This window comes from Mustela lutreola, chromosome 11 (genome assembly GCF_030435805.1).
Source record: "Mustela lutreola isolate mMusLut2 chromosome 11, mMusLut2.pri, whole genome shotgun sequence".
In the NCBI taxonomy this organism is placed as follows: domain Eukaryota; kingdom Metazoa; phylum Chordata; class Mammalia; order Carnivora; family Mustelidae; genus Mustela; species Mustela lutreola.
This window is the reverse complement of record NC_081300.1, coordinates 24,233,208-24,251,822: the sequence shown is the minus strand read 5'-3', so window position 1 is coordinate 24,251,822 and position 18,615 is coordinate 24,233,208. Positions and strand designations below refer to the sequence as shown.

Below are 18,615 nucleotides of genomic sequence, written 5' to 3'. Positions count from 1 at the left end.
GTTCAAGCAGAGCGTGGCTTGCTTTGAGACTGCAGAGAGAGAGATCCTCATACAGTCCAGGCACACCTTTGGTTACAGCCTGACATCACCCTAGGTCTGTTCTGGCAGCCAGCCTTGCTGGAAGTAATCATAAGAAATCCAGTTAGAGGTCATCTGTTGAGAAAACTCAGTCCTGTCTGTACCTCCCACCCCAACCCTGGCCTGGGTCCCCCACCCCGGAGGCTGAAAGGTCCCTGCCCAAGGAGTGGGTTCAGGGAGAAGACAAGTCAGGTCAACTTTTCCCCACTCGGCCTGGGAGTGGAGTGTCACCTCCAGGTGGCACACTTGGGTCACATCACCGGGAGAGTGGCGCAGAGGACTGGGCGGTGGGTGTTTCTAGCTGGAGCTAGTGTGGGATATGGAAGGAGGCACAAAGTGTGGTGGTGGACAGGAGCACAGGCACAGCCTGCTCCTCTGGAAGAATGTGAGGACGAACTATGTTCTGCAGACAGGCAGATAATGGCAACCTACTATGAACACAGAGGACAACCTAGAACCCCTATGCAAAGAAAATGTGTTCTTCTGGGAGGCTAGCTCTTTGTGGCTTCTGACACCCAGGTGGACACAGGACTCAGGACAGAGTGAGTGGCTGGAGGCGGACAGACCTGTGTTCCTATGCCAGCTCTACCCTAGATCAGCTGTGTCGTCTGATCAGGTCCTTCCACCTCTCTGTGCCCCAGCTCCCTTGCGTGTGCAAGGCGGACTGATAGTAAGTCTTTCCTTGGAGTTTTTATCCAGATGCAGGGAGATCTAGTGCTTTGCCGGTGCTTGGCACATAGTAAGTGCCCAAAAAACAGGGGCTGTCGCCTTCACTCAGCTCTGCAGGGAGGCCCGAGCAGAGGAGCTCTGAACACTCTGCTGGCCCCCGGAGGTAGTGGGGAGACTCCTAACAGCAGCACCTGGCCAGCTCCTTAATTCATCGGCAGCATCCAAATATAATCACTGGGGACTCACTGCAGCTGCACAGTCCATGTCCCGGAGGTACGATTTCAGAAAGGAACACCCCAGAAGAGCCCAGCAGATCCCCCTCTTATTACTCCTGATGTCCACGTCATGTGCTCACAGCTATGCAGCTAAGCCTGACACGGCAGGTGGTGTGGTGCACCTTCTCCCTCACAGATCCCAGAAACCCTCCGTGCAATGGCAGGCTGAGCTCCTCAGGGCTGCCTTTGCTGGTGTGACCGGGAGACCTGGTCTGCTGTGTCCTGCAAGTGAGGGCCTGTGCCTAACAGCAGGGCATGGGGATTTCCAGATAGACCCATATTCTTCGGCCTCCTCAAACATCCTCAGAGGATGTTCTCTCTGCCTCTACCACTGAAGGACACAGATCTGTCCTCAACTGCCAACAAGGAACTTGTCTGTTGTTCATTACTTTCTCAAAAGCTCGTATTTTTTTTTCCCTCTCAAAGATTTGCTTGGTAAGATTTTTTACGCTTGAAATGTTTCCCCACCTGAAGGAGATGGCATTCACCTGTTCCTCTGGTCCATGGTCCTAAGCACTCTGCTGGACCTCTACAGCACTTGTGTATGAACCAGAAAATTCACCACCTCCAGGAGGATGAGCTCCACAGAGCAGCCTCTCTGGGGGAACATGGGCCCAGGGGTGCACAGCTTAGAAAAGTGGACACCTCTTCCTTAGGGTAGCAATGCTCCAGAGCTCATAGCCAGATGAGCAGAATAGAGGATGGTCTTCGGCTCTATGTGTCCCCACAGCCAACCACACTTGTGCAGTGTACAACCTGCAGAACTGCATGGAAGAGGTTTCAAGTAGTTCCCAATCAATGGCCTACAGACCCCTAGGGAAGGGGGTGAGCGAATCATTGCAAGACTGCATCATGAAAAGTAATATGCTCCACACATGCTACTAGTGCTACCTGGCACTACCTGGCTGGCACTGTACTACATAATTCATATATACACTAACTCATTCACTCCTGAATATCCTAGGTAGTGAGACTGATTAAAATCCCCATTTCAGTTAAGGAAAATGAGGCACTGGAGGTCATAAAGCTGCAAATTATACTATTTTTTCAAATATATTTGGATGCTCTTGTGAATCAAAATATCGACTAATTTTATAGATCTACTGAGTGCATATTAAGCATATTGAGTCAAACCGATTTAAAAGGCTACCAATTGAATCCATAGAATGCTCTCATGATTTTTCTGACAAAATATTTAAATACAGCATTGTACTCATAAAAGTCTAATAAGCTTGACCCTCATTGTAAAAGAAATGGTAGACTCAACTGGCCTGGTCATTCTACATGTTGTGCTTGAGTAAAGCCAGAATGATAGAAAGCCAAGTTCACTGGCTACATCATTTTGGCTGAAACATGTCACAGCCCAGGCCTACATCAGGGGCACCATAAGAAATGGTCCCAGGAACTGTCACTGTATTTACTGTTGAAAGATATTATGAAGGATGATGTGTCTTATAAATACACAGATGACGAAAACCACAGGAAAGATGTCTCAGTACCCGGGACAGCTCCAATCCTCCTAAACTGTTCTCTGACCACTGAAGTGAGACTCTAATTTCCTTTTTTCTGTTTGCTTGGGAACTTGGTGCCAGTTTTGTGTCTTGTCACTTTAGCTAGGTGCACAAAGCCTTAGACATGAATTTTGGTGCACGCTTACCCTGGCTTTATTCTTTAGTTTCCTCCTTTGCTAACCTCTTGGCAGTGGGGACATCTCTTAAAAAAAAACAAACTTCCCCCAGGTAATCCTACAGTGCCGTGCAGCCTGGAGTCAGAAGCACTGCTTTATCCACATCATGGTATCAGTGAATTTTTGAGCTAGAAGTTACTTTAGAAATCTTGGGCCAATCTCTTTGAAAGAACTCAAGGCCCAGGTATAGATCCGGCTGTAATCCCAAGCTGTCCGGTCTTGTTGCAAATATAATGGAGACAGAACTCAGGCTTCCATCCAGCTGGGACTTTGTCCACTACCCCATGCTGTTCTGACAAGTACTTTGGGATGCTTCTGCCTCACCTCTCCTTCTGGCTTAAGAACCTTGCGTGTCAGGAAAGCAGTGAACAGAGTTGTCTCCAAGGCACAACAGAACAGAAGAACATTCAATTCCAAATGGCTAGCCCCACCAAGCATCTCTGAGGACCTGGGGCCAGGACCATGCCGGTGATCATGCTGGCGCCTCCTCGCACGACAGAGGATCACACAGCCCTCCGTAAAAGGCCAATCGGGCCAAGGACGACGCCATCTATATGCGAAGGAACCCAAAACAAAACCAAGCCTTCCTTGGATTGAGGAATTCTCCCATGTCCAGAGAGTTTCCAGATGTGCAGGTAGCCTGCATTTGGTTGGAGGGGCCAGTATGTTCTCTGGAACCAGACCGCCAGGTTTCAATCCCAGCCATGCTACTGCCCAGCGTGTGGGCTTGGGTGGACTGCCTACCTCTGTGCCTCAGTTTAAAGTGGGAGAATTATCATCTCAACAGGCCACGGTGAGGATAAAAGAAATGAACATATGCGGATGGTGCCTGTTGCATATATCCGGGCAATGCGGGGAGGGGTACCAGGAAGCAAGCTCTAATCCCACCCTCCTGCCTCTTCTGCTCACCCTCTGCACAGAGGGCACCCCGCCCGGGGTAGAGAGCACCTGCCACCACTCACAGATGTTTGCCAAGCAGGAAGCTTAAGGCAAAATCTCTTTTTAAAAATAGGCCTTTTAAATCTGCTTCTTTTTGATGTTCTAGCACGTGGGTTGTAAAATATCAGATTTATTTTTAACCTCTCAAGTTAACTTCAGAAGTCAGCAAAGCCAACACAGGGCCCAACGGCTGGAAACCAAGGGCTGCAGCGGCCAGGCAGCGTGTGGGGCTCCTGGCGGGGAGTCCCTCCGACTACATTGCACTGAGTCCCTCCAACTAAACTGGGAAGTTTTGACTCTACAAATATCTTCCATGGTCCTTTGTCAATGGCCACAAAAACCACAATAATAATATACCTAGGTCCTCCCTGGACTTGGCGTTTTTCAAATGGCCAATTCTTCCGGCTCCTGTCCCCTGGGCGTTGTCATCGTGGGATGAGCAGGGGGCCAGGTTCCCAGTGTCTCCCAGCCCCACACTGAGCTTCCCCACTAAGGATCCCAGCCAACAAGACACCCTGTGGAACTCACACAGTGAACACCAACACCCAGGACAGCACTTCTTCCTGGGAAGTCCAGTCTTTCACAAAAGCAGAGATGCAAGAACATTTTACTATGCTCTGGGCACTGCTTCTGGGCTGCTGTCTGGGGCATGTGGTTTAGGTATAAAATGGCTTATTTATGTTCTTGTCCCTACTGGGGTTACGTGAAGCTTCCCAACTGTCTCACCGAGAACAGACGCGATACAATGGCGGGACCTCTGGGGCCATGCCTGCTGCCTCTAACTCGAATTCCATCTCCATGCTACGCAGCCTGCTCCCGCATTCTTTGTGCTCTCTCCCTCTCCTTTCCTTTCTCAGGAAGCACCTGAAGCCCTCGAGGGCACTGCAGAAGCCTCCTCCTCTGGTTATCTTGCCACCCTGCATGAGCAAAGTGGCCGTGAGCCTGCTTTCAAGGCTGGGAACCCATCCTGGCAAGGACAAGGCCCAGGGAAGCGCTCACAGTTTAATGATGTTGGGGGTAAAAAAACAAACAAACAAAAAACCCAACCTAGTCATCCTCTTTCTGGCTGTGGGATCAGAGAGAAGGCAGCTGGAATGCTGACTCTAGAATTTTCTAATTCTGTGACCTCAGCCCAGTACTTGATATCCCAGATCCACCATTTCCTCATCTGTGAAGTGACCTCACAAAGCCACTGGGGACCAAAGGAGAGTGAACATAAAATGCCTGTCACAGGGCATGGCATGTGGGGGTACGCAGGATGTCATTGGGGGTGAAGTGCTGTTGGCTACACTGGCAGAGGACTGTCCCCTTGTAACACAGCATCAATGTGCGTCGGACTCATCTTCTGCTTGTCGTGCCTAACAGAGCACCAGCAGTGGTCAAGCACCAGATAAAGTTCCTAAAAGGAGGATGAAGGAAGACTGGCCACTGGAGCCACCAAAGAGTGGGCGTACACGCCTGTGTGCACAGAGGCCTGCCTCATCTTTCCAACCTGGTCGTGGGTACCCAGCGTCCTGTGCTTGGTTTGAATTCCCTGCACATACTCCACACTCACAGGGACCTGACCAGTGAGCTGTCACTTGTGTGACTGGTGGAGAAGGTGGCCAGGGTAGGAAAAGGAAGAAGCAGGAACAGAAGAGTGGTAAGCACTTCCTGAGCTCCCCAGGGCAACCAGACCCTTGGTGCACGTTCAATCACTTGCTTGTCTTATAGCCCTAGCAGCCCCATTTTGTGGATAAGAAAACTGAGGCTCAGAGCGGGAAATCAAGTCACTTCACTTTAAAGCAACAGCAGAGCTGAATTTGAATTAGAATCTTTCTGATTCCAAAGCAAGTCTTCTTCCCACCACGCAGCACAACAGAGGCAGAAGAGCAGAGTGTGGGCTTTAGAGCTGGACCGATGGGGTTCGGATCGCAGCCTTGCCACTGTTGCCCAAGTGACCCTCACCTGTAAAGAGAGGAGGATGACACTATTTCCCTTCTGGGGCTGCTGTGAGGATTAAACAGGCTAAGAGAGACGAAGCACTAGGACGGTGCCTGGTGCTCAACGAGCCCTCCCCAAACGTCCACTCACATTACCACCCCAGGCTGCCTCCACCGGGGCAGGAAACCATGACTCTGGGCGAGTGTAGCCACTTGCTCTCGCTGCTGCCACAAATTACCATTAAGTCAGCAATATAAATCTATGGAAACACTACAAACCTTCTGACCTTACAGTTCTGGAGGTCAGAAGTCTCAACGGGTCAGAGCAGGGCTGTGTTCCTCCACGAGGCTCCAGCAGGAAACCCTGGTCCTGCCTGTTCTAGCTCCCAGAGATGCCAGCATCCTTGGCTCACGGCCCTGCCTCACGCCAACCTCTGCCACCACCTCTCTTCCAAATCTGACCCTCTCGCCTCCCTCCCACAAGCATCCTTGTGAATATATGGGGTCCGCGCAAATAATCGGGGCTCATCTCCCCATCACAAGACCCTTCACTCCATCACCTCTGCTAGGTTCCACTTGCATGTGAGGTCGCACAGTCACAGGCCTCGGGGATCACAATGCAAACATCTTGGCGGGGGTGGGCATTACTCTGTCTGCCATAGTCAGTGGCCGTTCTTGCTGACTGCGGTGACACCCTCAGGACATCTGTGCTTCCTCAGGTCCCTGGTGCACGCAGTTCCCTGGGGAGTTCTCTCAAACATGCCCCCCAGGGTGTCCCCCACCCCAGGTAAGGAGCTCCGGCTGCTGACCTGATCATCGATTTTCCGCTGCAGCTGGACCACCTTGTTCTCCATGCCCACGTTGAGGCGTTTCAGGTGCTCTGCGGAGCGGGCCTCGATCTTGAGGGCCTTCAGCTCCTGCTTGGCCTTGAGCATCCGGAAGGCACACTGGATGACGATGGCCGCGCCCCGCAGTCGCCGAAAGCGCCTGCGTGCCATCCAGCCCCGCACGTGCTTCTGGAGGACAGTGGCCTTATGCTCCATGAGGACCTGGTGGGGGACAAGCAAACACCTGCTGGGTTTACACGGCAGGAAGAGCGGAGGCTCCTACACGGCCCAGAGGAAGGGAGAGCCAAGGCCGGCCTAGGTTTTAGGAGATAAATAGAAAATACGCCTCCCTAAGACAGAAGGCTTTGGGGGCCATTTGTGGTAAAAACCAGTTTTAATGAAGTTCTGTAGCAGTCCACATACCTGCAGAGAATCAGCTGTTGAACTCTTGTTTTTAGTTTGTTTTCTGTTTTACTGGTCAGGGAACCACAGGGTTAAAAACCCCCAAGCTGGAGGGGCTGAGATGAACCGTGATAACTCCCCATTCAGCAGATTCTGATCCCCCGCCTGGTAACACTGAGCCAGAGAGACGAATGGGATTCTCTAGTCAGAGCCCATTAATGAGCCACAGACTTAGAGTTAACAAACTTGGCTTGGCAATCTTGTTCCTATGAGGTTAAAGATCGCTCGGAAAGCAAAAGCATCATTGCTGTGTCCACATCGCTATGTCAACACAGCATTTTATTTTATTTTACCCCGCAAAATAAATGTTCGTGGCATAAATGAATAAATGAGCAGACATGCCTAGTATGCCGGCTCTAGGGGAGCGCCAGGGTTCAAACCTTGTGCCCCCCACGTGTCGCCTGCCCCTTCCCTGATGACATCACACAGAAGTCACCCATCTCCCAGGAAAGCTCACAGAATGGGCCCCACTGACGAGGGTGTGCCCTACCCTGCTGTCTGACCACGTTTGGTTTTTCATGTTCCCTTTAGTGTTTGAGTTTTATTTAGAAAATCAAGCCTCCTCTGATCACAGAAGAGAGAAATGTTCCTTTTAGGAGCAAAGCGTATTTTTGACATTTCCTTCGAATCCATCGTCCCTCTCAGCTTTGAGCGTCAGCTGTATGGGGGTGAGACGGCAGGATGGATATGCCCTGAGTCCTTCAGCTTCACTGGAATAATGGCCTGGCACGGAGGCCAGGGACCCCCTCCCGTGACCTCACCTCACCAAGCTTAGGCTCCTAACTCATCAAATGAGGGGGTTAAACCTGATGATGCCCACTAAAGACCCCTGCTCTCATGTCTGAATGAATCCAACACAGGTCACCAGGCTCTGCCACTGGCTGACTGAGTGAGTGCCCTGGGCAGGTGAGAGCTTCCCCAAGCAGCTCAGCTGTTCAAGGGGCACAATGATGTGCACCCATCCTACCCATGATGGTTATGGTCACACCTGGACTTGACTGGTCTCAGGGTGCCCAGATTAAACACTCCTCTGGGTGTGTCTGTGGGGGTGTGTGTAGAGGAGAGGAGCGTTTGAGTCAGTGCACTCCCCTCTCCAAGGTGGCAAGGCATCATCTCTCAGGGCCTGAGGAGAACAAAGGGCAGAGGAAGGAGGAATTCGTTCCTTTTCTCCTGCCTCGCTGCTTGAATTAGGACATCTCATCTCATTTTTTCCTGCCCTCGGACGGAGATTCACACCATCCACCTCCCTGGGTCTTAGGTCTTCAGACTTGGACTGTATGACATCACTGGCTTTCCTGGACCTCCAGCTGGTGGACGGCCGACTGTGGGACTTCCCAGCCTCCATAACTGTGGGGAATTTCCTGAGAATCTCCACATATGTACACACATACACACACGCACACACACTCGCACGTCTCCTATGGGTTCCATGTCTCTGGAAAACCCTAATACAACACACCTCATGGCTGGAAGCAAAGGTGTGAAATCACTTAGAAGAAAGTTAGGAGCAGCCTACAAATGTTCGTAGTGGTGACAATCTATTTGCTGCTGCTTTAGTTCTCTTTTTTAAAAAGATCTTATTTACGTATTTTTCAGAGTAAGCCAGCAGGAGCATGAGTGGGGAGATGGGCAGAAGGAGCAGCAGACTCCCGGAGGAAGATCCCAGGACCCGGGGGTCAGGACACTTGGCCTCCGAGCCCCCCAGGTGCCTGCGGCGCTGGTCCTCAGCCGACCGCCTGCAAGTCCCCCGGGCGGCTACTCACCTGCCGGTAGCTTCTCCGCACCAGCATGCCGCGGGTGAAGGCCTGGATGATGACAGCGGCCCTGCGTGCCCTCTGGTAGGCCAGGCGGGTCCTCCGCATGCGGTACTGCTTCTGGAACACGATGGCCGCTCGGGTCCTCCGCAGCTGCTCCGCTAGCCTGGGGAGGGAGAGGACGGGCGGGCCCCACTGAGGCAGGCCTCGTGGCCCTTTGAACTCAAGCCTCTCCCCATTCAGCCCCACCAGCTGGAAACACTCTGACAGGATGCAACGACACCACGGCCCCTGAAGCTCAGGCTCTCGACAGCAGAACGAGCCTCCTCCATGTGGTCTCAGGAGTCGGAGTGTGACCAGCTCCATGATCCCCATCTGCTCCCTCACCTGCCACGAGCCCCTCACTCCAACCTGGGCAGCCCCTGATGACACTTTGTGTTTAGGCTTCTCTCTGTCCCCCATGTCCCCACGAGCCATGAGTTGAAAGCTAGAAAAGCCCTCCAAAATCATCTAGCAGAGATCCCGAGGAGGAAGGAGCTCCCCAGCTGCACCCTGCTTGCTAAAGGGAGTTGGTGCTGGGCCGGGGCGCTGGGTCAGGGCATTGGGCTCGGGCTGGGCCGGGGCACAGGGCTGGGGCACTAGGCTGGGGTGCTGGCCAGGTCACTGGGCTGGGGTACCGGGCTTGGACTAGGCCGGGCCGCTGGACTGGCATCCAGGCTCTGCCCCTGGGTAGTTGTAGGTGTTCAGACAAGTCACACCCTCAGCACCGGCTCCACTGAACGACTCTTGAACAGGACCTCCAGAGATCTTTCCAGCTCTCATTACTAAATTGGCAAGGTGTGTGGAAACCGGTGCTACAAATCATGATGGAGAGTGGAAGCCCTGAAAGGCAGAATTTGTCTCTTTTCCTAAACGATTACCTTGGGATTTAGGCAAAGGGGAAATGGTGGCTTTGTGGCAAGTGCAGCCAGTCCTAGGTGAGTGCTGGCAGGATGGGGACAGACTGGGGAACCAAGAGTCTTGGAACTAGACTTACTCCCTCAGGTGAGAAGGGCACGGGACACAGGTGCCCAGCTCCTGGGAGAAAGCCAGGGTGCAGACAGAATCACTCTAACTAGGCGGAGAGAGGCCAACCAGCTAAGCCTCCCCACCCTCCCTCCCCCACTCTGCTCTCCAGATGTGCCCTTGCTCAGCTCACCTGCGGGCCAGGTGTCCTCGGCAGAACCTCTGCAGAGTTAAGGTAGCCGCCTTCAACCTGCGGTATTTCACCTTCTGTAGCCAGCCGCGGACCGTCTTCTGGATCATGATGGTGGCTGCCCGGAACTTGTCCGCGCGAAGCTTCTCTAGGTAGGCCACCTGGCCTGCCCGGAAGAAGATCTTGGTGCGGCCAAACTGGAACTTGTCGGGATCCTTTACGAGGGAGGGGAGCACCAGTGAGGCAACACACCCTACCACCCGGGTTCTTCGGGGCAGAATTCCCTGCCAGAGCTCGTGTACCCCTGCTCTTGGATGCGCGCTCACTCTTAGCATCCACTGAGCAGGCTAAGTCCCTTCTGTTAGACTCAGGGTGCTAAGGTGTCCAGGGCGCAGCAGGGAGCAAGAATCCTGCACTTAAGCAACTGACATCATGGTAAGAGCAGAAGACAGCAAAGGCTGAGTAAGTTTTCAGGGAGTAGTGAAGATTACGAAGACAATAAAACTGGGGACTTTATAGGTGGGATGGGGATGTTTAAAAAGGATAATCCAGGAAGGCATTTCTCTGGAAATGATATCTGAACAAAAACCTGAATAAACTCAAGGAGGCAGCCTCAGGAAAATGTAGAAGAAGAAAGTTTCAGAAGATGAGCAAAGCAGATGCAAATGTCCTGTGGCAGCCGAAAGCGAGGTGTGTTTGAGGAACAGGACAGCCGGGGTGGTTAAACGTGGGGGAAATGAGGGAGGCTGGCAGGAGAAGCTAATCGCCAGAGGCCTTGCAGGCCACAGCACACAACTGAGATGCAGAGCCCCTGGTGGTGCTCTGAGCATGGAAATAACCTGCTCGGGTCATTTAAAAAAGATTACCCTCAAACAACCACCCTGTTGTATACATAATTCCAGATTGCAAATAACCTTCCAAATTTTTGATTTCAGACTATTTTGAGATATTTTTGACATATAATTACTGTCTTAATTATATTTATTTAGGTTCAAATTAATTACCCTTCCTCGTGCTCAACCCCATGGATAAGGAATGATGACCCAGCAGTGTGCTCATGCACAAGCCTGGGACAGGAACCTTGAGAGTTAACCCACTGTAACTTTGTTCCCTTTGTAAATAAACTTCCTACTTTTATTCACTGGCATGAAGACCATAAGCAAGAAGGAGCTGAGGTCTAAAGAAAACACACACACAGGAACATGCTTCAGGTTGACCAATGGCTCTGCACTAATGCTGAATCACTACTCTGTATGGGCTCCTTGCACCAGGACGATGGGGCTGCCTAAGCGGTCTCTGATGGTCAACTTCACAGCCAGGCCGCAGGTGAAGCTGGGAGGGGCGAGGTGTGGACCTGGCTCCCATCCCTGCCTCTGCTCAGGGCCGTGCACCTAAAGGGCCCCAGCAGATGCTGTGAGGAACAGGGCTGGATCAGGGTGGGAAGCCTCCAGGCAGCCAAGGTCCTGCCCTCCTCACTGCCCTGCTGACAGGGCCGCTTCTCTGTGGAGCAGGCTTGGGGAGCAACGGGTGGGCAGCTCCACCCTCACAGTCAGAACAAAGCCTGGCCGCTCAGGCTTCCACTGTGCCAAGGCCGGGAGAGCCTGGTGCACCCTGGGAACCAGAGTACACACGTTTATTTCCTAGTCTGGAAAAGCCACCAGGAAGGGTGTGATCTGGTCGTGAAACCACTGTTTTCACAAATAAGGATCCTTCTGAAAATTCCACCATGACACCGGTCACCATTAGCCCAATTGCCACGCGCGCTCAGTGCCTATGTCCTGAGCACCCGCCCTACCCTGGATCTGCTTGCTCTAACCCCGAGAACGTGCAGACTCCACTACTCATGTACCAGGCCATCAGGGCTTCCCGAGAAGCTTCTCCCACAATCCCAGACTGAAGGAGGAGAAAGGAATCTCAGCAACCGTCCCAAGCCACCCTTTTTATTTCACAGATGGCAAAACCAGCTTCTGCAGTGGTGAAGTGACTTGTTCAAGGTCTCGCCGGAAATACCGAGCCCCAGGAGTCCTGGGCAGCGGTCTCTCATGGCGCTAGGCCCCTTTTGTGACCCAGTCTGGTCTTCACACACTCACGGACAGAGTTCCCTGTGCTCCCGGGGTTCCCTGGAAGTCCTTGCTAGTAAGACTCTGCTCCCCCGTCACGATCAAGCTTCAGGTCCCCACGATCAGATTCCCTCCAGCGAGGTCTACAATGGTCCCGGAGGGCAGGTGCACGCGTTGTGCTCTTCCTCTGGGGGCCTCCCAGCCACCACTCCAAGTCAGAGCACATTTAAGGATGCGATACATCACCAGTGGGATTAAAGAACCAACTCACGCTGAGGATGAAGGCTGTTCGCACAGCCCCTGCAGGAGGAGACCAGCCCTCATGAACCACCCCACAAAGCAGCCCCTGGGTCCCCTCCCACGGACGAGGCTGTAGGCACCTGCTGCCCGGCCCCCACACCACCAGCTTCTTTCCTAACAACTGTGTTCTAAAAGGCACTGGCACTTGCTTGGGGCTGGCAGGGGCCCTTCTAGGCTGCCGTGTGGCTTCACCATAGCAGCACTGGTGACTAGAAGACATGGCCCTGAAAAGGGGTGGGGGAAACAGATGAAATATAAGGTCTGTGGAGAAGTCCTGAAGCACTGATCCTGGGTCCTTCTCCAGAAAGGGTAATTACATGCGGTGACATTCATCTCTTAGACTGGCTCAAGGGGCACGGCGACCCAGAGTAGTTTGCGGGGGGGTGTGTGCAGTCTGTGTACGTGTAACACCTTGAGCAATCTTTACCAGCATTTTACTCCTTAGTTCCCTGATCTGTAAAATGGGGGAAATGATGCCTGTATCTTCCTCGTGAGACACCGTGAGGATTAGCTGAGGCAGGTACGTGAAGCAGTCAGGAAAGTGACTCCTGGGTGCTTCATAACCACGAGCCACTACTGTCAGGCGACAGTCATGACGGGCCCACCTAGCGTGTCACCCACAGAGCCACCAGCATGAACGCAGAGCCCCTGTGAGAGCCAGTAATGGCACCAGGAACACACAGACAAGAGGATCCCTGCCATTTCAGGGTTCCCAGTCCAGGGGAACGACAAACTCTTGATTGCAAGACAAGGGGACAGATGCAGGGATAGCACAGAGTGAGCGCTGTTGGCCCATAAAGGTAGGGGTCACTGACTCCACCTGGGAGGTCAGAACCGGCTTCACAGACCAGAAGGCATACTAAGAGCCCTGCTGGGAAGGAGGGAAGAACCTAGGCAGAGCAACAGAAGAGGGAAGGAGACAGCACACGTTCATGTAATTTTTCATCAGGGAATTCACTTAGTTCTTCCATTCTACAAACGTTCCTTCTGTGTTGGGCTCGGTGCTTCCAGCTAGGGACTGGGGGCATTAACACAAGGATTGTCCTTGGCAATAAAGGATCTACGTGTCTCCAATCAGGGCACCATGCCCCAGGCTTCAGGTGAGCCGTAGGCTACCGGTAGTTCAGCCTCCGGAAGCCCTAAGGTATACGCGGATTTTCTACTGCAGTGGGATGGGGGTAGCGGTACCCCTAATGCCCACATTGTCTGTGGGTGAGCTGTACTGGGAATTCGCCATTTTTTGGATGTAGTTCTCTCCGTTACACGACCTTCTCAAAGGGAAGGAGTTTGTCGTACCCTTTACTGAGACCACCCGGGCCATGCCCTGTGGCAACCCTGGAATACAGTGGAGCTGGTATTTCAGATCTGTCCCGCCAGGAGTCCACAAAGGAGCTCCAGAATCAAGACTCAGGTTTGAGTTCGGGTTGTTGTAACTGCAGCCTTTGCCTTATTTACAACAAGCGTCGGGGGGAAGGTCTGAGGCCAGTTAGGCAGTGAGAAGATAGGAGAAGTGCACCTGTTTTCCCAACCGCTGAGGAAAGCTGTGCCTGGGCTACAGACTGGAGCCCCTGGGCAGCTGCGTGGTGTGGGCAGGGGCACAGCGGGCAGATCTACAGAGCCTCGGGCTCTGGAGAAGCCAGAGTCCTGGGCCAGCAGCAAACCCCAAGGGGTTGTACAAACATTTTTTATTTTCTACATGTGCAGAGATGTGAAAAAAGGTAGGAAGTACTCTATACACATGAAGGAACTTCTCTTTTACAGTTGCTGATGTTGGGAAACAGACGAACATCTCAAACATTTTTAAGAGGAAGGATGAAGACCAGAGCACGCTGTTAAGCCCCCACTTCCCAGTTCTCTGGGCATTCCGGGTAAGCCTCCAGGGGCAAGCCTAGCTCACCTTGATGAGGTTCTCCAGGACAGACCTGCAGATGGCCTTTTTGTCTGTGTTGCCGAGCTCTCTCTTCTTGACCAGCACTCGATACCGGTTGAAGAAGTCATGGTAAGCCCACCTGGAGGGAAAGCAGGTGTATCAGGCACGTGTCCTGCCTCTCAGCCACACAAGGGTCTCCGGCCGTCACAGACCGTGCCCGCCCCATGGGGTCACAACTCCTGGCACAAAGCTGTTCTCAGAGCAAAAAACATTCCAGGGCCTTGTCTTCCTCCAGTCCCTCTGAGAATTTCAGTGTGTGGCTGAATTACACAATCACAAGTGGAAGAAAGGGAGGCTTCTGCAGATCGCTCTGGAAGGACTGACTGGAGGCAGAACAACTTAGAGGGCTTCTGCCCACGCAGACGCAGGGGCGCTCCACTACCCTCCTGGAGGAGGAAACTTGCCAGGAAGGCAGCCTGGTTTTTAAATGTTGGTTTTGTCTTACGACATTAATATTTCTCATTGAAAACTTCAAAAAGTGCAGAAAAGTAAACATTAGCTGATAAAAAGCGATATTCTAACCCTAAGCAACAACGCTGTTCACACAGTCTGGCATACTTTAGAAGGAACCCTTTTTCTCCCCAAAGTTATTTCCCTTAGGAGTCCCCATTCATTAGAGAAATATGAACCTGCCGTTAAGGAAATGTTCAGCAACTCACATCAAGAAATAAATAAAAATTGAAGAGCTCTTCTAGTCCCACTACCTTTCAGTAAGTGTGCTCTGGTAGGTTCTGGAAGGGAATCTTCCAGAAGGCCTTAGGTCTGTCCCTTGGCCTCTGAGGAGAACTCTACTTAAACCAATGCAAGCTTTTCAATGAGTGAACTATTTCTAGTTCTAGAAAGGGGTCCAGCCCCTTTCCCTTCATACAGATGTTCACGCTCTCTCTCCTGGCTCCTGACCTGGGGTCGGGGGAGGCTCACAACCGCCTCAGGTCAGCGCACATTCTATTCCCGCACTATGCTGCTCTATGGAGCCTCAGCTCCCAATCCAGACCCCTGTGACGGGGAAGCCGGCCCTCCAGCCCTCCCCTCACCCCGTTCTGCGTCCTCAGCAGAGGTGCCCCATCAGCCCCCGCTCACCCCTTCGGAAGCACCAGGAGGTATGGCACACAGCCTGTCCCCAGGCACACATGCGGTCCTCGTCGCCCACTTAAAAACCCGTGGGATGCTGCTTCAAGGTTGTGCATCTACCACTTACCATCACCTGGGGCCTCGCAGAGTGACGGTCTCTCATTTTAAAGTACTAACTGGGAGTAAATGGATTGAACCCCTTCTCCCGGAGCACATTTGCCTTTATGGGGGGGGGGGGTCCTCTAGAAATTTCATCCAAAAAACTAAGCACTGGGGAATATTAGGTAGTCCTGGTGGGGGGGCACACCACGTGCCCGGGAGGCTGGTTCTTCCAGACTGCCTCTCCTTGCGCTCCACAGCCACCCGCCAGTGTGGGCCTTGGGTCCCCCTTCCCTCCCAGGCTGTTCTCAGTGCCCTGCCCACACTGGGCTCCTGCCTCTCTGCCACCTCGGTGACCACTTCCCTTGGTTTGGTGGAAATTTCTAACCTAGCGATGGGTGTCAGAGCGGGGAGCATAAGAGCAAGTGACAAAAAGCGTTCCCACTTTTTTCCACAGTGTAAGATGGTTGTTTAGAAGTTATGCTTTCTTTTCTAACCAGCTTTACCGAGATAACTCACATACCATAAAATTGACTTTTAATCTGGAAAACAGACTTTCTATATCTCTAAAGTCATGCAACCATACCGAGTACTGCATTCCAGAATATTCTCATAATCCCCCACCAAGCTCCCAAGCCCCATTATCAGTCACTCCCCATTCTCCCCTCAGACCCTGGGGACCACTCATATCCTTCGTTTCTATGCTTCTTACCTTTTAATTAATCCTGTCACACAGGTAATGGCAGCCTCTATTCTGCTCAGAGCTGACTGGGCATTACATGGTCCCGCTCCCAGGCTCCCCGTGATGTGCTCAGGCACCTTCGGGAGGAGAGTAGAGAAGCGCTGGGAGCCCCCAAGGCCTCTGTTCCATGGCCTGGGAAAGAGTCCCTGTACCCACTGTGCTCCTGTGGCTTCCTGCCCCTCCAGTTGTGGGGAGACTATGAACCAAACCCACTGAATTCCCGACCATCTCTAACAGGCGGCTTTAGGAAATGGAAACGTTGAAGGTTATCTGCCCAGCTGAAGGCTGCTTCCATTATTCCAGTCATGTGCGATAAATGTCAAGAAAACTCCTGAGGTTGGACCGTCTTAATTTTGGAGACTTGGGAGCAGAGCGAGAGGTGATAAGCCACATATCAGATGTGTGTTCTGTTTTTAAGGCACGGGAAGGCTACCGGGTTTCTCCAGAGCTCTTTCTGCCCCAACCCCCGAGCCTTAAACACAGGCCATTCTCTCCACTGATACTTCCACATCGGGTAAGATGCAAACAGAATGCCGGACACTGATAAAGGGCTTTGCAGGGTCCAAGCCTTCTCGGTCCTCACGCCCAGCCGTCCACCAGTGGCTCCACCAAGCCACTGTTCCCACCCGCACAGGGAGGCGTGGGCTCTCCCCTGAAGGCCGCTCAGCACTTTCTGGGTGACTTTCCGAGGGCACCTCCCCTCCCTGCAATAGTTATTTGTGTACTTGTCTTATTTCTCCCAACGAGTTTGCAATTTCTCCGGGGGAAATAATCAGAGCAGCATTTAGCTGGGCTAAAAACCTTAAATGGTTCTAATTTGAAGACTTCTTACTGCTGACAGTTCCAGAACTCAGGGAGGTTACGGGCTCAAGGAAACAAGACAGTAGGGAGATGCGACGGCACACATCCAGGCGGGTCCAGAACAAGCTTGGGGTACAGAAGCACGGAGGCCTCCTCCGACACGGCCCGGCCCTGTGACCTCAGGCAAGCCTTGGACTTGTCCCATGTGGAGCTCTCCGAAATGGAGAGACCACCCCCAACCTCCTGCATGGCGGGGGCTGAGGAGTTCATGCATGTGGAGTGCTTAGAAAGCTCCTCCCCCACCCCCATCCTAGTGACCCTCCCTTCCTGCCTGATCCCCGCCCCTTTGCTTACAAAGGCTTCACTCCTCCTGGGTAGTACTGAGGCAGGAAGGCAGCCACAGAAGCCAAGCCGCCATCCACTGCGGGGACCGGGGCGGGCTCTCCCTCTGGAGCCACCCAAGGAGCACACGGCCGGCATGGAGTGTCCTTCAGCTGAGGGCCCAGAATCAAATGGGGATTCTCTTTTCTGTGGGCCTCTGTGCAATGAGAGAGAAAGGCCTTGCAGGAAAGGCCCCATCACTTGTGAAGAAAAACCTCCCAAGTGAAGCTAATCAGAGTTTGTGATTGTTTTTTAAAAAAACTGAATTTCTTCACAGAACTTCCTGATTTGGTAGGGATATCTGGATGGAGATTTTTTGTGGCCACGTAAAAATTGGGGAAGACCCCTCTATAGGACCACAACGTGTCCAGGATTCCCCCTGAAAAAATCCACGATCACAAATCTCTCCCTCCCGGAGCATTTTAATGATTCCCGTTTCCCTGTGGGATACAGAGCTTTATGCCTTCTCTAAAAACTAGCTTTAGTACATGTGTTAGCTTCTCTGCTTGACTCTAGCCTCCTCTGGCCGGGCTAGGATATATTTTTAAACTTCTCAGGACCTAACACGGTTTCTTCCTACATAGTTACTTACATTTTAAAAGAATGGGTGTTTGTTTTGTGAGATTAAGAGTCACTTATGGTTTGTCTCCCTGGTGATTCACAGACCTGTACCCCTGGGGATAAAAATATATGTTTATAAAAAATAAAAAAATTATAAAAAAAAAAAAAAAAAAAAAGAATGGGTGTTTTCCTGACCAATAAAGAGGTTGGAATCCCAATGTTAGACCTTTTCATTCTACTAGTGTTTCTCAAAAAGGACACTATTGGCTTTGGGGGAGGACGATCCTTTTGTGCTCCAATGGACAAAGAGCCTCTTCAGACCATTCCTTACCACACCATTCCTTGGGATATGCAAACCTGTTTGCAAATATCTGCAGAATGTTTCCTATAGAACATAGTTCTAGTCCGAAAACCACCATCTTGAGACCAACCAACCATGCCTGCCATCCTCCTCCATAGTCGAAGTCCGCTGCTTCTGTTCGTGCTTTCCATTCTCCTCAGGAGGCCCTGGACAGGTCCTCTCCCACTTACACTATGGCTGTGTGATTCTTACTGGCCTGAACAGGTCTTTTAAGCCAGTCCTAGGCCTGGCTGCTCCTCCATTCTGTATCACATTAACAGTGGGAGAAGAGGTCCCATTCTTAGTCTGTTACAGGCCCCAGCTGTGGCCTCAGCCCTGGGCTACATGGAGTCCCAGCGGCCCCAGGGACAGAATGCACTCAGCGCCACTCTCCCTGGATTTGGACTCCCAGGCAAGGGGCTTGGCCGAATGTCCTGGACTTCAGTGCCATGTTTCCTGTGGAAACAAGGCCTGCATGACCCCGGCCAGCTAGGGAGATGTGCCCATCTGGCAGAGTAGTCA

The 18,615-nt window shown here is 52.3% G+C and overlaps 1 protein-coding gene across 2 annotated transcripts in view; it reads right to left on the bottom strand.

Moving 5' to 3' along the window:
* Nucleotides 1-18,615, bottom strand: part of MYO5B (myosin VB) — a 345,627-nt gene that overhangs the window by 58,672 nt on the left and 268,340 nt on the right. For both annotated transcript variants that reach the window (XM_059138813.1, XM_059138812.1), the window contains exons 18-21: nucleotides 14,066-14,177; nucleotides 9,812-10,023; nucleotides 8,623-8,779; nucleotides 6,380-6,619 (exon numbers count right to left, since the gene is read on the bottom strand). In XM_059138813.1, coding sequence (XP_058994796.1) covers nucleotides 6,380-6,619; nucleotides 8,623-8,779; nucleotides 9,812-10,023; nucleotides 14,066-14,177 — 721 coding nt within the window. The remainder of the gene's footprint in view (nucleotides 1-6,379; nucleotides 6,620-8,622; nucleotides 8,780-9,811; nucleotides 10,024-14,065; nucleotides 14,178-18,615) is intronic.